The 15,916-nt window shown below is 41.4% G+C and overlaps 1 protein-coding gene across 1 annotated transcript in view; it reads left to right on the forward strand.

Annotated features, from left to right (window-relative positions):
* orc1 (origin recognition complex, subunit 1) overlaps positions 1-14,165 on the forward strand; it is a 51,464-nt gene extending 37,299 nt beyond the window's left edge. The window contains 8 exon segments of the mRNA XM_051947288.1: positions 4,418-4,519; positions 5,162-5,333; positions 6,455-6,562; positions 7,990-8,139; positions 12,296-12,415; positions 12,520-12,689; positions 12,865-12,952; positions 13,640-14,165. Of these exon segments, the coding sequence (XP_051803248.1) occupies positions 4,418-4,519; positions 5,162-5,333; positions 6,455-6,562; positions 7,990-8,139; positions 12,296-12,415; positions 12,520-12,689; positions 12,865-12,952; positions 13,640-13,834 (1,105 nt within the window). The 3' untranslated portion in view covers positions 13,835-14,165.
* The last annotated feature ends 1,751 nt before the right edge of the window (positions 14,166-15,916 follow it).

Consider the following 15,916-nt stretch of genomic DNA (forward strand, 5'->3'; position numbering starts at 1 on the left):
ATGGAGAGAACGTTCCCCATGATGATAGAGGGAAAATAAGTCCTGCGCTTTCGCTGTCCTCCTCTGCAGCCTCTTCTTTTCCTCCGTATCTCCGCGGGGACATGGGGCCTCTCCGTGTAGAGAAAGAATGAGCTGCGGAGGCCGAGAAGGGTCTCACGTGTGTAGCGTCTTTGTTCCTCAGAGCGGCCGCCGCTGTGTCCAGAGGGCTCTCCTGAAGCACGTCCAAAAAGTGCAAAAAAAAGCACAACTCCGAATAAAAGTGGGATAAAAGTGGGTTTCCTATATGCACGATTGCACGAAGCCTCACCCACTTTAAGGAAAAATAAGAAAAAGTGCCTATTTACAATAGAAAAAATGAAAAGTAAGAAAATAGGGTTGAGAGCTCCCGTAACCAGCTGCTGCTCGCACAGCGCCATCTTGAATCTCATCTTGAGTGTAACAGAAAAACACAAAGAAATATTAGCATGCCCTCCTCTATATCTGTCAGCCTCACTTTCCACTGGTAAAGATTAGATTTGACATGTCATTTTACCATTAGCAAGTAAAGAAAAAAAAACAATGAGCAATGCCAAAAATAAAGCATGCTAACAAATACTCAAAAAAAATATAACCTACAGTTTGTTGCTGTTCTCTTCTTCTTTTCCTTTCGGCTTTTCCCTTCAGGGGTCGCCACAGTGAATCAATTGCCTCCATCTAACTCTGTCTTCTGCATCCTCTTCTCTCACACCAACTACCTTCATGTCCTCTTTAACCACATCCATAAACCTCCTCTTTGGTTTCCTCTAGGCCTCCTGCCTGGCAGTAGGAAACTCAGCATTCTTCTACCAGTATATTCACTCTCTCTCCTCTGGACATGTCCGAACCATCTCAGTCTGGCCTCTCTGACTTTATCTCCAAAGCCTCTAACATTGCTGTCCCTCTGATGTACTCATTCCTGATCCTATCCATCCTGGTCACTCCCAAAGAGAACCTCAGCATCTTCAGTTCTGCTACCTCCAGCTCTGCCTCCTGTCTTTTCCTCAGGGACACGGTCTCCAGACCAAACAACATGGCTGGTCTCACCACAGTTTTGTAAACCTTTCCTTTCATTTTAGCTGAAACTCTTCTATCACACATCACACCTGACACTTTTCTCCAGCCGTTCCAGCCTGCCTGTACACGCTTCTTCACCTCTTTTCCACACTCTCCATTGCTCTGGACTGTTCACCCTAAGTACTTAAAATCCTCCACCTTCTTGATCTCTTCTCCCTGTAACCTCACTCATCCACTTGGGTCCCTCTCATTCACACACAGATACTCCGTCTTGCTGCGGCTAACCTTCATTCCTCTCCTTTCCAGGGCAAACCTCCACGCCTCTAGCTTCTCCTCCACCTGTTCCCTGCTCTCACTACAGATCACAATGTCATCTGCAAACATCATAGTCCATGGAGACTCCTGTCTAACCTCGTCTGTCATCCTGTCCATCTCCATAGCAAACAAGAAGGGGCTCAGAGCTGATCCCTGATGTAGTCCCACCTCCACCGTGAACTCCTCTGTCACACCTACAGCACACCTCACCACTGTCTTACAGTCCTCATACATGTCCTGCACCACTCTCACATACTTCTCTGCCACTCCAGACTTCCTCACACAAAACCACAGATCTCCAAAGACACAATGCAGCTCCTTCTGACCTTCTCTGTACTTCTCTATCAACATCCTCAAAGCAAATATTGCCTCTGTTGTACTCTTTCTTGGCATGAAACCATACTGCTGCTCACAGATGTTCACCTCTGCCCTTCAACTACTCTTTCCCATAGCTTCATCGTGTGGCTCATCAGCTTTGTTCCTCTGTAGTTGCCACAACTCTGCACATCTCCCTTGTTCTTAAAGATGGGCACCAGCACACTTCTCCTCCATTCCTCTGGCATCTTCTCACTATCTAAGATCCTGTTGAACAACCCAGTCAGAAACTCTACTGCTACCTGTCCGAGACACTTCCATACCTCCACAGGTATATCATCAGGACCAAGTGCCTTTCCTCTCTTCATCCTCTTCAATGCCCTCCTCACTTCATCCTTACTAATCTTTGCTACTTCCTGGTCCACAACAGTCACCTCTTCTACTCTTCATTCTCTCTCATTTTCCTCATTCATCAACTCTTCAAAGTACTCTTTCCATCTTCCCATCACACTATTGGCACCTGTCAACACACTTCCATCCTTATCCTTTATCACCCTAACCTGCTGCACGTCCTTCCCATCTCTCTGCCTTGCCAGCCTGTACAGATCAGTCTCTCCCTCCTTACTGTACAACCTGGCATACAAGTCATCGTAAGCCCCTTGTTTGGCCTTTGCCACCTCTACTTTCACCTTACGCTGCATCTCCCTGTACTCCTGTCTACTCTCTTCAGTCCTCTCAGTGTCCCACTTCTTCTTAGCTAACCTCTTTCTCTGGATTCACTCCTGCACCTCCTCATTCCACCACCAAGTCTCCTTATCTCCTTTCCTTCCAGATGACACACCAAGTACTCTCCGACCTGTCTCCCTGATCACATTTGCTGTAGTTGTCCAGTCATCTCCTGACTATCCAAAGCCTGTCTCAACTCTTTCCTGAAAGTCATACAACACTCTTCCTTTTTCAGCTTCCACCATTTGGTCCTCTGCTCTGCCTTTGCCCTCTTCATCTTCTTCACCACCAGGGTCATCCTACACACCACCATCCTATGCTGTTTGGCTACACCCACATCTACCACCACTTTGCAGTAACTGATCTCATTTCAGGTTACACCGTCTACACAAGATGTAGTCTACCTGTGTGCTCCTACCTCCACTCTTATAGGTCACCCTATGTTCCTGCCTCTTCTGGAAGAAAGTATTCACTACAGCCATTTCCATCCTTTTTGCAAAGTCAACCTCCATCTGTCCTTGCGTTCCTCTCCTGGATACCAAACCTGCCCATGACCTCCTCATCATCTCTGTTTCCTGCACCAACATGTCCATTGAAATCTGCACCAATGACAACTCTCTCACTTCTAGGGATGCTCTGCATCACTTCATCAAGGTCCAACCAGAATTTCTTCTCCTCCTCCAACTCACATCCTACCTGTGGAGCATACCCACTAACAACATTGAACATCACACCTTCGATTTCTAGCTTCAGGCTCATCACTCGATCTGACACTCTTTTTACCTCCAGGGCATTCCTAACAAACTACTCCTTCAAGACAACTCCTACTCCATTTCTCTTCCTAGCTACACCATGGTAGAACAACTTGAACCCTGCTCCTAAACTTCTAGCTTTACTACCTTTCCACCGGGTCTCCTGGACACACAGTATGTCCACCTTCCTCCTCTGCATCATCTCAACCAGCTCTCTAGCTTTTCCTGTCATAGTTCCAACATTCAAAGTCCCTACTCTCAGTCCTAGACTCTTGGTGTTCCTCTTCTCTCTCTTCCTACAAACACACCTTCCTCCCCTCCTTCTTCGACCAACAGTCATCCATTTTCCATCGGCACCTTGTAGGTCCACAGCACCGATGGCGGTCGTTGTTAACCCGGGCCTCGACCAATCCGGTACAGTTTGTTGCTATTCTCTGCTTTGTGTCAACTAACAATTATTCAGTTTTAAATATTGACAGATGAATTTTACCATTCAGAAAAATTAACATTTTATAGTAAACTATTTTGAATTTGATACCAGCAAGAATGTGCAAAAAACATTTAATCAATTGTCTAACTGTTCTTTGGGTCCAAAGAATAAAATGTATGAATGATGAATTTTGTGTGCTGTTAAAAAATAATAATGTGCCATTTAACTGTAGCGAATGTTATAAAATACTTAACAGGAGGAACAAATAATTGAAAACACCGGTTAAAGACAAAATAAAAACTTAGAGATCAAAAGACAGAGGTAGAAAAATACTGTTATACCAAATATCAATGGTCAAAAGGGGATAACAAGGTACAACTTAGCTTCTACCTTAGGAGTGTTGTGGGTCACTCTAGTTATGTTCCATTTTCATTGCAATTTTCTGCACTCTTCTTTCAGTGATTGAATATCATCACTGTATGTTGGAGTGTGGTAGACTTTAACTTTCTGATCTTCAGAAGGTGTCATAATAGGAAAAGATCGACAAGGTAACACACCACTGAATTTGGCTAGAGTCAGCAGGAAAACTGCCCTTTCATTTGGTAGAGTGGGTACTACAAAGAAGAGGAAATAACTTTGCTGCCCAAAACAAAGACACTCACCACCTTTTGGCAGAGATGAGAAGCAAGTACCGAGAGAACATGACCTCTGAAAACTAACAAGTGACAACGCATTTAACATTGAACTTCTCAAGGTTTTATTGTGTTGTGCAGGTAGATAATCTGCAGAATTAATTCAACTTTAAACACTTAATAAAGTGCATATCGATCATTATGTTTTTCTTTAGGCTGCATGTGTCCTCGGTGCCAGAGTCCCTACCATGCAGGGAGCAGGAATTTCAGGACATCTACAACTTTGTGGAGAGCAAGATTATCGATGGCACAGGAGGGTGAGATTCAGATCAAAACTAAAACTTTTAGCAGTCTACTGGCTCCAAACTGAATGGACAATTTCGGTTTCAGGTTCCATAGGTCTCAGAGCTCTTGGTTTTTACAAATACAAGAATTTAATAATCTTATTTAGGAGAAATGGTTTAGACCTGTGGTCCTCAACCACTGGGCTGTGGACCGGTACCAGGCCATGGGTCATTTGGTACCAGGTCGCATGGAAAGAATAAAAATTTTGTATTTTTAAATTTTACTTCTGGGGCAGTCTGGAGGTCATTTAATTTTTGAAAAATGACCTCCATCTGTGCTTGGTTTCCACACTTGACTCTGTCAGTTTTCATGCCCGGCCGGTGAAAAAAATCTAACCCCTGCCAGAATGAATAGAAAGCAAACATCTCTGGAGTGCTTCTTTTAATAGAGGGAGAGACTCAATGCTGAGAAAAAGTAATTGCACATTTATCAATGAAAAGTAATTTTATTTCTTTAGGACGCTTTTTGAACTAAAAACAAAACAAATATTATTTGTTATGTGCACGATTACCGGTCTGTGGAAAGTTGTCTTGCTTGAAACCTGTCTTTGGTGCAAAAAAATTGAAGAACACTAGTTTAGACTGTCTTGTGTTTTTATTGTTGTTGTGTTTCAGTTGCATGTATATCTCAGGTGTACCTGGAACAGGAAAAACTGCCACAGTCCATGAGGTGATGCGCTGTCTGCAGCATGCAGCGGATGTGGATGAGATTCCAACTTTTCACTTCATTGAGATCAATGGGATGAAGATGACGGACCCTCACCAGGCCTACGTTCAGATCCTGCAGGTGGGAACAGTTTAACAACCCAGCAGACGGTTGGTCAGAAATGCAATACAGTAATTCATATAGAGTATTCATTATCGATAAGCGGCAATTTTTCTGAGAAGCTGAATTTCCCTCTGAATCAATAGGTTCCTTTCTACGAAAATGCTATCTTTCCTGTGAAAGAGAAAATGCCAATCATATTCCTTAATAAAAGATTTATGTTTAACAGCAGGGAACAACACATTCACAAATGGAACAATGCAATAACAAGGCTACTTAAAACATGAAAATAAAGAAGTGCACTGTCTGTTAATAGACTGATGGAACACAGCACACACGACCCACCGCTGCTCTGTCAGTCTATTAAACATGTCACTGACAGAATTCCACCTGGTTTTGCAGGATTGGATGAGTTTATGAGACGACAGCTGCATTTGTTGCTGTTCTGCTTTGAGCGCGTTGTTTGCTATATTACTGCGATTGAAGTGTTGTACGAGTCTGCTTGCAGCTGCAATGACTCGGTTCATGTAGGTGAAGAAACGTCGTTAATGGCCAGCTGCAGGGTGTGAGCGAAACATGGAACTGAGTGCCAACTGACTTGTGTGGGAATGTTTGCTGAGACGACATTCTGTGGCGTCTTTGTCATCATTAACCAACTTACAGTGGTTCCATACCGAACTCCGTCTTGTCCTCTTCATCCTGTCAGCTTACCGCTTCTCGTTTGTCGTGTTGTTGTCGTCAAGGGCCAGCTCTTGTGTTCCCGCGTGTGCGTCAAGGATGTCTGACGTCAAGCGCGCCCTCATGCAGGCTGGCAGGGAATTATGAGTTCAAAATGCAATTAATTGCAATTCATTTTTTTAATCGAGTAATTTCTTATCGACAATTAATCGATAATCGATTAATGTTTGCATCCCTAATTGTAGACAGGAAGGGCAAAAGTGAAACTGGTCTGTAGTTTTCAACCTGGGCTCACTACAAAACTCAGTACAACCAGGCAGAGCTGCAGATTCAGCTTATCATTTCGTCACACTTTTTGCACGTAATTTCATACATTGTTAATAAAATAAATGTAGGAGTTACGTACCCCCTTGTTCAATTGTCATGTTGGTAGTTGCACTGACTGTCTGCTCTCATCTTTGCAGAATCTGACAGGTCAAAAAGCCACTCCTGACCATGCAGCTGCACTGCTGGAGAAGAGATTCAACATCCCAGCACCCAGGAAGCAGACCACTGTGCTGCTGGTGGACGAAGTGAGAACTCCTATGTATTTATTATAATGTCTTTTATGAGAATTTACTATAAACATTGAAATATTGCCCCAGACAGAAACAGAATGGGGGGAAAAATATATATGTCTAAGAGTGATTGCATTCAACAGCTCACCAAACAGATCAGAAGGAAAGTGGCTGGCTGGCTGACTGGCTGGCTGGCGGGGGGCTGGCAGGCTGGTGCTTCACAGCTATGAACACGCTGTAGTTTTATGCGCTAGATCCAGAGCTCAAACAAACATTAAAACAATTAAACTGAAGGTAAATGCGCTACTTCCTTCTCTTTTTTTTTTTACGTGTTCAAATAGATGGATGGCTAGCATTTTTCTCCCTGTGCATAAATAGAAAACACAAGTAAAGACTTAAAACAACTTATACCAAATACAGGGTTTACAGGGACCCTTTCAAGACTGAGGTGACAGACACAAAGGCATTGACGGTTAACACACTGCTGGCTGGATTTCTTATGACTTCAGAGGAAGTTACTAACTTGTGCTTGGTATTGCTGCTGGAACAGAGCTCTTGCTCCAAGCATTCCATTCCATGAAAGGCATTTAAAATAAAAATCTTTGAATGAGAACATGTTTTTATTACTTCTTTTAAATTAATCAGCAGTGCATGCAACTGTTGCCGTAAAATTGTTGGACCCTCAGGTGCCATTATTGGCTGCACAAACGTTTAACAGAGGTCCTACACTTGTAGTAATAGAATATGCGCTGCTGTCAGTTTCATACAGTGAAGGCGAACATGTGAAGCTCTCTGAAAATGCAAACGACATTAGAGGAATATTTATTTTTATACAATCCATCAAAGTCAACTAGAAAGATGGAGAGTAGGGATTTCATCTGTTAATTATAAGGGGGAAAAATCCCTCTGTGGACTTGTGGTTGTCACAGTGCACTGATCATGGAATTTGTCCCAACAATATGCAAAAAAAAACAACTGATGTGGCTATCCAATATGGATGTGGTGCTCTATAAATGTGTGATTTAGGTTGTTTTTTTTTTGTTGTTGTTGTTTTTTTATAAGAGTATTTAGCTTTTCTCTTTCGTACTACACTTACTATGGCTAGTAGAGTCTTTTAGGTCTGCGTATTTTGCAATCAGACACTCCTGACGATAATCTTCCACTTTAAACCTGCAAAATATTTATTCATGAGCGCTTCTTTTAAATTTGTTATGTGGTAAGGTCCTATGTTGAAGATCATTAGTGAAGTGATGTAAGGAGGTGAATAAAGCAGTAAGAGCTTCACAAATAAATAAAACCCAGTGTCTTTCACATCTTACAGAGATGTAAGATGGGCTATCCAACTTGAACATACAGCTCACAGTCTTTATTGAGGCCTTTTGTAAGGACGAGCCATGACAACACAGTAATGACCCAGTTCTTTGTGTTTTGCATTCCTGCAGTTAGACCTGTTGTGGACAAGGAAGCAGAACGTGATGTACAATCTCTTTGACTGGCCAACACAGCGCCACGCTCGTCTGGTGGTGCTGACTATTGCCAACACCATGGACCTGCCGGAGAGGATCATGATCAACAGAGTGGCTAGCAGACTGGTGAGAATTTTTATATCAACACTGTGTTCTGGCTTACTCAGAGTAACCATCAGAGGTTATAACATAAATAACATACGATATGCAGCTGACATAGTTCTGATATTATCGATACAAACCATAGTATCGATACAAACAATAGTATCGATAATTAATACAGAGAGCCAAAAACTTGGTCTGTCTTTAAACAAAAAACAGAAATAATGATAATTTCAAAGAAAAATGTCATCCCAACCTGTAACATAGAATTAGACCGAGAAATACTGAAGCAGGTTCATCATTTCAAATATCTCGGTTCATGGATAACATCAGATGGAAGATGTGAAACAGACATCAAATGTTGAGTAGCAATGGCAAGAACAGCATTTACAAAAATGAAAAATATACTGACAAATAAGAAAATAGCAATTAGCATCCGTATGAGGACTCTCAGCTGTTACATCCTACCAGTTCTGATGTACGGATGTGAATCTTGGAACATAAATAATAAAATGCTAAACAAAATCACTGCAACAGAGATGTGATTTTGCAGACGCATGCTGCGTATATCTTACACAGACAGAATAGCCAATGAAGATGTTTTAAAACACTAAACACAAATTATACACTAGTGAACAAAATTAGGGAACGACGAGCAACATTTTTTTGGACACATCCTAAGGAAGGAGACCCTGGAATATGTTGTCAAAACCGGAAAAATTAACGGGAAGAGAAGACGAGGCAGACAGAGAATAAAAATGATAGATGGACTTGCATCTTGGCTACATATGGAACGGGCAACAGTCACAATTTAGCAAACAAGAGATTGGAGGAGCAGGAGAGAAATGATTGCCTACACTGAATGGCATGGCACTTGATTGATTGTTCTGGCCCAGTAAAAAAATACCATCTCAGTTTGCACTAACTATTGTTCTGTCATTCATCCAAATCACTGTTTCTCACAGAAAAGTGCATGATTCTTTCAGAAACTTCCTTTAATTCTGGCACCATCCTGCAGTGGTGCACACTTTTTTATGGATGGCTGTAGCTTGACTGATATCAAAACTCCAGGCTTGTAAAGAACAGAGTAATTGTAATTCTGAGTATCTGACTTAGAGTCTATAGCAGGGGTCCCCAAACTTTTTTTTTCCGATGAGGGCCGCATAACTTCTCTTTTCTCTGGTGGGGGGCCAGGGTCAGTTTGTAACAGAAAAAGTGTGACGATCGCAGGGGTGCCTAAACGTAAACATTGTTTTCCAGAAAGCCACACATAACCAAATATTAATAACCCTTTCCGGGTTATTAATATTTTTTTCACAGAAAAAAAAGTCAGGAAATAAATAATAACACTATTAATGACATAAATAACACTATTTATGAAATAAATAATAACCAAATAACCCTCTCGAGGTTCATCACAGAAAAAAGAAAGTCAGGAAATAACACTATTTGTGAAATACATAAGAACCAAATAACCCTCTCTGGGTTCTTCACAGAAAAAATAAAGACAGGAAATGTATAATAATCCTATTTATGAAATAAATAATAACCAAATTACCCTCTCAGGGTTCTTCACAGAAAAAAAGTCCATGGAACATTAATTTTCTGTTGTGCCGTGCACAATCTTAGCAGGTAAAAGTTCAGCTTAGTTGTCAGAGCAGAATCTCTGACTTAAATGACTCATATGAGCAGTGTCTCAAAGGTCTTGTGTTCCTTCCTTTTAATCCCAGGCTTTCTGCTACAGTCATTCTGCAGCGGCAGCCTGGTGCTACTAAAATTCCAGCGCCGCTCCTTTAATTATTATTTTTTTAATCGTTACAAATACTCCACCGCCGCATGTCTCCACCTTCACAGCAGTCTTGCACCGTGTTGGGTACTCGCGAGTACTAAGGTAAACTACAGATAATTGTGGTGCTCTCAGTACCTTTGTGTGTTCATAAGCGGGGAGCCTGCCGCCTACAGAAAAAAATCTTAGTGGAAACACTGAATCCTTTTGTAGGTTCCAGTAGAATGTCACGTTCTATGCGTGTATTAGTCTCGATCTCGTGGCCAGACTGGAAAAAAATAAATCATAATGTGTCTCTGGTGTTGTTCAGGGTGCTGGGCCAAATGTGGAGGCGGGCCGTATCCGGCCTGCGGGCCGTAGTTTGGGGACCACTGGTCTATAGTGTCACTGCAGGCAGTTTTTAGTTGTTTTTTTAAAGCTATGTGTTTGCTGTACACAGCTTTTGAACAGTTTTTCTTTATTTTACACAGATTTAGATAGGTATTTTTTACCTTAATTCATAAATTATTTGAAAGTCATCAATTTATGTGTATGTAAATGTTAGCTCTTTACATAGACTGCCATCCTCACCTCCCCAGCTCTGTGCAAAATATTGCTCTGTACCCAAAATGTGTGTACATATGCTAATAAAGTTCGTAACTTGACTAGAGTGCCAGCAAATAACTGAAATTACATGAAAGTGCATACTTATTTCAACCTGCTGTATTTCCAGTTTATATGTATACAGTGTATTTGTGGTATTTTTTGGAAAGTTGTGGTCACAGTTTTTGCTTTGATATTAAATGAATTTCTACCATGTAAGTGTAAACTCAACATGAGCCCGAGACGCACGAAAGACGCCTTAATGGGAAATACAATGGGGGGAAAAAAACATCCACTTTTGACTTTGATGGAACAGAGCACATGCAGAAGGGAGCATGTGGGTTCAGAGAATGGTACATTACTTGGCAGAGTTCAATGTGCCATCACAGACAGTGGGATGACCAACACCAGCAGCACTCATGCATCCCCAAATCATGATATTGCCTTCACCATACTTGACAGTAGTACTGTACATGCTGGAGATACTGCTTCGTCTTCTTCTGCGTACCCTCACATTAACAGGAGGAAGATAAACTGGACTCATCTGACCACAGAATCTTCTTCCAATTCCTGGCTGTCCAGTTCTTGTGTGCTTGGGCCCATTGATACCGGGCTAACCTTTGTCTCTCCTTGAACAGGGGCTTCTTGACAGCCTGGTAGGACCTTAAACCATGGTCTAAAAGTCAGCCACGTACAGTGCTGGTGGAACACCAAAAATGGTTTGGTTTGACTACTGCTGCTGTAGCTCCTGTGATGTCATTCAGCAGTTTTCCCTGCACATGCAGATCAGGATGCATTCATTTCTTGCTGAAGAAACTCTTGGATGTCCAGATCTAGGTTTGTCTTCCAAGCTGTTGGTTGGTCTGTATTTCTGCAGAGTATATCCAACTGCTGAAGGACTGCATCTGCACTTTTTGGCTATCTACTGCAACTGTACCCTACCTGGCTGAGATTCTGGCTCTTCAGGTGTGTTTGCTGCATTAGGTTCCTTGTTTTAGCCATTTTTGTCTCTTTCAAATGTGCTGGCTTTAAATAGACATGAGGCATGGCAACAAAAATTACATCTTTTAATAAAAAACACGACCTTCATTAGTGGATCACTGGTACCAATATGACCCAATACTCAAAATTTCTTATGTATTTTTATGGAACCAATTAATTGTTTAGGATTTGTTTCGTATTTTGTCTGTGACTGTACTAAAAGAAATTACACTTGAAGACCTAAGAGTAATTCTTAATGCAATATTTCACAAATGAATGGGGTGTCTGAAAACTGTTTTCCACCACTGTATGAAAAAAGTGAAGCTACCGTGAAAAGTCCCATATTTGAGCACGTATCACCAAATAAAATTGATAATACAGAAAATATTTTCTGAACCTCATCTATATGCATATCACAGTCATATAAAACAAAAGATGAGATTCCTGAAGGTAAACTCTTAGCCACTTACTATAAATACACATATACCACTGGGACTAGTGATCTTTAAATGTATCTGCTCAACCAGTTTTGAAAGTTAAATTAACCTTTTTTTTAAAGCCAATTTTTTCATGTTTTATTTTATTTTGGTTCTGCTTTCATGTCCTAGCTGCTTTTTGTACCAACTTTTCATATTAATTTTATTGTTTTAATTTTTTCCATCTAATTTCTCACCATTTGCAGACTGACAAAACAGTTTTTAATGGTGATGAAGTTGGCTTAAAATTTTGTTGTCCTTTTTGGTAGTTAGATTATTTTTTTCTACATAAACAAAAGCCCTGATGGTTGAAATGCTGCGACACCATGCTCAGTTGTTATGTCAACATGTGTAGGGCTTGACCAGGATGTCATTCCAGCCATACAGTTTCAAGCAGCTGCAGCAAATCATCATGTCCAGGCTGAACAAGGTGAAAGCCTTCGAGGAGGACGCTCTGCAGCTGGTGTCCAGAAAGGTAGATAAACTAGACATCTTTCACAGTAACTTACCTGTTATAAGCTCACTCACATGCCTGCCCACTTTTAGATCAGACATTTTTGTGTCCTTTTTCTCTGGCAGGTGGCTGCTCTGTCGGGTGATGCTCGGAGATGTTTGGACATCTGTCGCCGGGCAACGGAGATCTGCGAGCACTCAGCCACCAACCCTTCAGCCACAGGATTGGTAGGAATGAGTCATGTGATGGAAGCGCTGAATGAGATGTTTTCCTCTGCCTACGTCACTGCCATCAAGTGAGATTCTTGCTTTGGTTGCATTTGTGAAACACTGATTACTTTGTAGTAGTTTGCATTGGTAACTGTATGGACATGAAATGGCACGTTTTGTTTATTTTTATTTTATTTTATTTTTTTACCAGGTAAGATCAGTTGAGAACAATTTCTTATTTACAATGATGGTGTGTTTTAGGTGTTCATCGATGCAGGAACAGCTTTTCCTCAGGGCTGTCATTGCAGAGTTTCGACGACTTGGATTGGAGGAGGCCACTTTTCAACAGGTGAAGCTCTAGTAAACATATGAAGAAACTTAAAAATGGACACTTCAAACCAAATAAGAAGGCCTAATATACTACAAATACTAATGATCTAGTGATCCTAAAAGTCCTTTGAAGCTGTACTAACAAATTTGTCAAGTGACGTATTAAAAAAAAGATACAACTCCGCTATAGAACAACTCTAGCTATAACTCCTGGTACCAAAACTTGGGATTTCTCTGGAAATGGAGATATTGACACAGGATTGTCATCTAAACACTGTTTCAGTTGAAGGGTACAAGTCAAAGATACCTGGCCTGACAAAGGAGTTAACATGATGAATGGCACTAATCTCATAGTTTTGCTTGATGACTCAGATATGGAGCGTAATCTGAAATATTTCGTCTTTATTTAGCACGTCGAACCTCTGGTGTATTAAAATATTTCTAAATCTTTAAACTTTCAGATAATTTCAGGTTTACATGAAAGATGACTTAATTTTTATTTGTATTTACGTACTCAGCATTTTTTCTCTCTGCAGCACACTGTCACTGCAGCTGATTGTCTTTCAGTTTGTGGTGTGGACATCTTCAAATTTTCAATTTTGTGTGGCTAAATGTCCAAGACTAAGATAAAGAACCTATCAGTTGAGCTCTAATATAACAATTGGTAAATTTTTCAAGTTCTTGTATTTTGTGTTTGGTCTGTCAGGTTTTCGTGCAGCACCAGGCTCTGTGCCGGTTGGAAGGTCTGCTGCCCATCAGTGTGTCAGAGGGCCTGGCGGTGTGTAGGCGTCTAGGAGCCTGCAGGTTACTGCTGCTGGAGCCTAGCCGCCTGGGAGTCCTGCAGCGCGTCCGCCTCAATGTCAGCCAAGACGATGTCCTCTACGCTCTGAAGGCTGACTAAAGGAGGAACCTCTTCTCTTAATGAACTAAATCATATGAGAGAGTCTGTGTACAAAACCACAGCTTTGTGTTATAGTGAAGGTGGGAGTCGCTTGATTGGCAGCCAGATCCTGATCTGTGGCACATACTAAAATCAAACACATTGGGGCTTTGAATCCTTAAATAACTTACTGTGTTGACAACTTCAACTGCTGAGGCAGAAATCACACTATAATGTCCCCAATTTTATTTGTAATATGAGGTTTTGCTCCTCTTTGAGGGGTTATTTTAATTTTGTCTGATTCTAATGTTACAGAACTTGAATGTGCAATAAAGGTAATCTCTGATACCAACATGTTTTCTTTTTTTTTTTTCTCTTTGGACCATTTATCAAGGGTCTAATTCTTTCTCTGCTTAGCCCAGGTAAGATGCTTCTGGCATTGTTGGGTTTTCAGGAGAGGCTTGACAATAGGAATTCGACACTTGTATTCCATTTCCTGGACAAATCTGTGTGTGGTTGCTCTAAATGCACGGACTCCTGTGACTCCATGTGAGTGATGGAGAAATGAATTTTCGACATAGCTCTAGTATTTAGCCAGGCAGGCAGCTTAGCAGCTCAGCTAGCAGCTCAGCTAGCGAAAAGTATGGGGCAACTTGCCCCCCCGCATCAAAGTCCGCCCTAACGTGCTTTTCCCCCCACACTGACTGACTCGGATAGTCTCAACGAGTGTCCCACAACATACTAGAGATGAGAATTGAACGAAAACTTCCAGATTACCTGGCGATCGCTCTTTGTTGTGGTCTGTATCCAAATCTCAGGATGCTAGAAAGCAAATCTCGTTCCGAAATCGCGTGATAGCTCGCGCCAAAACCGGTGTTTTGGCGCGAGCTATCCTGAGATTGTACCAAATCCTGAGATTTGGATACAGACCACAACAAAGAGCGATCGCCATGTAATGTGGAGGTTTTCGTTCACTTCTCATCTCTAGTATGTTGTGGGACACTCGTTGAGACTATCCGAGCCGGTCAGTGTGGGGAAAAAAGAACGTTAGGGCAGACTTTGACGTGGGGGGGGGGGCAAGTTGCCCCATACTTTTCGCAAGCTGAGCTGCTAAGCTGCCTGCCTGGCTAAATACTGGAGCTATGTCGAAAATTCATTTCTCCATCACTCACATGTATGAAATGACATGAAAACAGACTCCAGGTTGGAAAAAAAAAACGAAGTTCCCCTTTAAAGCATCTCTGTTTTTGTAACATGCTGTTGTAATTTTGACTAGAAACAAAAGAAAAAAGAAGCACGTGAAAGATTAAAATAATAAAAGAAGTTGTGTAATTGTTTGGAAAGCTTCAGCAAAATCTTGCAAGCCCTGATTTAAATGAGCTGACGGTGTTTGGTCCTTGAAGAAGCGGCCATTCTGGAATGCCTAGGGTCATTGCTTTTTGGAAACAAAAAGAAAAGTCAAAACTTCCTGTTATTTTTTTATTTATTAACAGTTCTTTCCATAACAAAGCTTTTTCAGTGGTTCATAAGTTTACATACACCTACCCATCTTGCCCATTAAACAGTAAATTGGTTGAAGTCAGCTTGTTCAGTCAACCATGCAATGATCTCTTTTAATCTGGTGTTCATTCATAATGCAGAACAACCAGGCTGTACACTTTTTAGGGGTATATAAACAACCCAACTTTACACACACTGCATTGAGACTTAAGACTTGAAATGGGGAAGTCAAAAGAACACAGTCAGGACATCAAGGACCGAATAGTTGCCCTGCACAAGGCAGGTTCATCTCTAGGGACCATCTCCAGGCAGCTTAAAATCCATAGGGCATCTGTTCAGACAATTTTAAAAAAATATAAGAACCTTGGAAATGCAGCCGTAATGCCATGGTCTGGAAGGAAGCGGAAGCTAATACCCAGAGATGAAATTCATTTGGTCAGAAAAGTGAAAATTAACCCAAAGACGACCAAGAAAACCATCTGCAATGAATTGACTGCCTCTGGAACAGATATATCAGTATCCTCAGTCAAGAGAGTTTTCCATAGACATGGGCTGAGAGGGTGTCGGTCCAGAAAGAAGCCATTACTTCAAGAGAGGCACAGA

The sequence above is a fragment of the Acanthochromis polyacanthus genome, chromosome 4 (assembly GCF_021347895.1).
Source record: "Acanthochromis polyacanthus isolate Apoly-LR-REF ecotype Palm Island chromosome 4, KAUST_Apoly_ChrSc, whole genome shotgun sequence".
Taxonomy (NCBI): domain Eukaryota; kingdom Metazoa; phylum Chordata; class Actinopteri; family Pomacentridae; genus Acanthochromis; species Acanthochromis polyacanthus.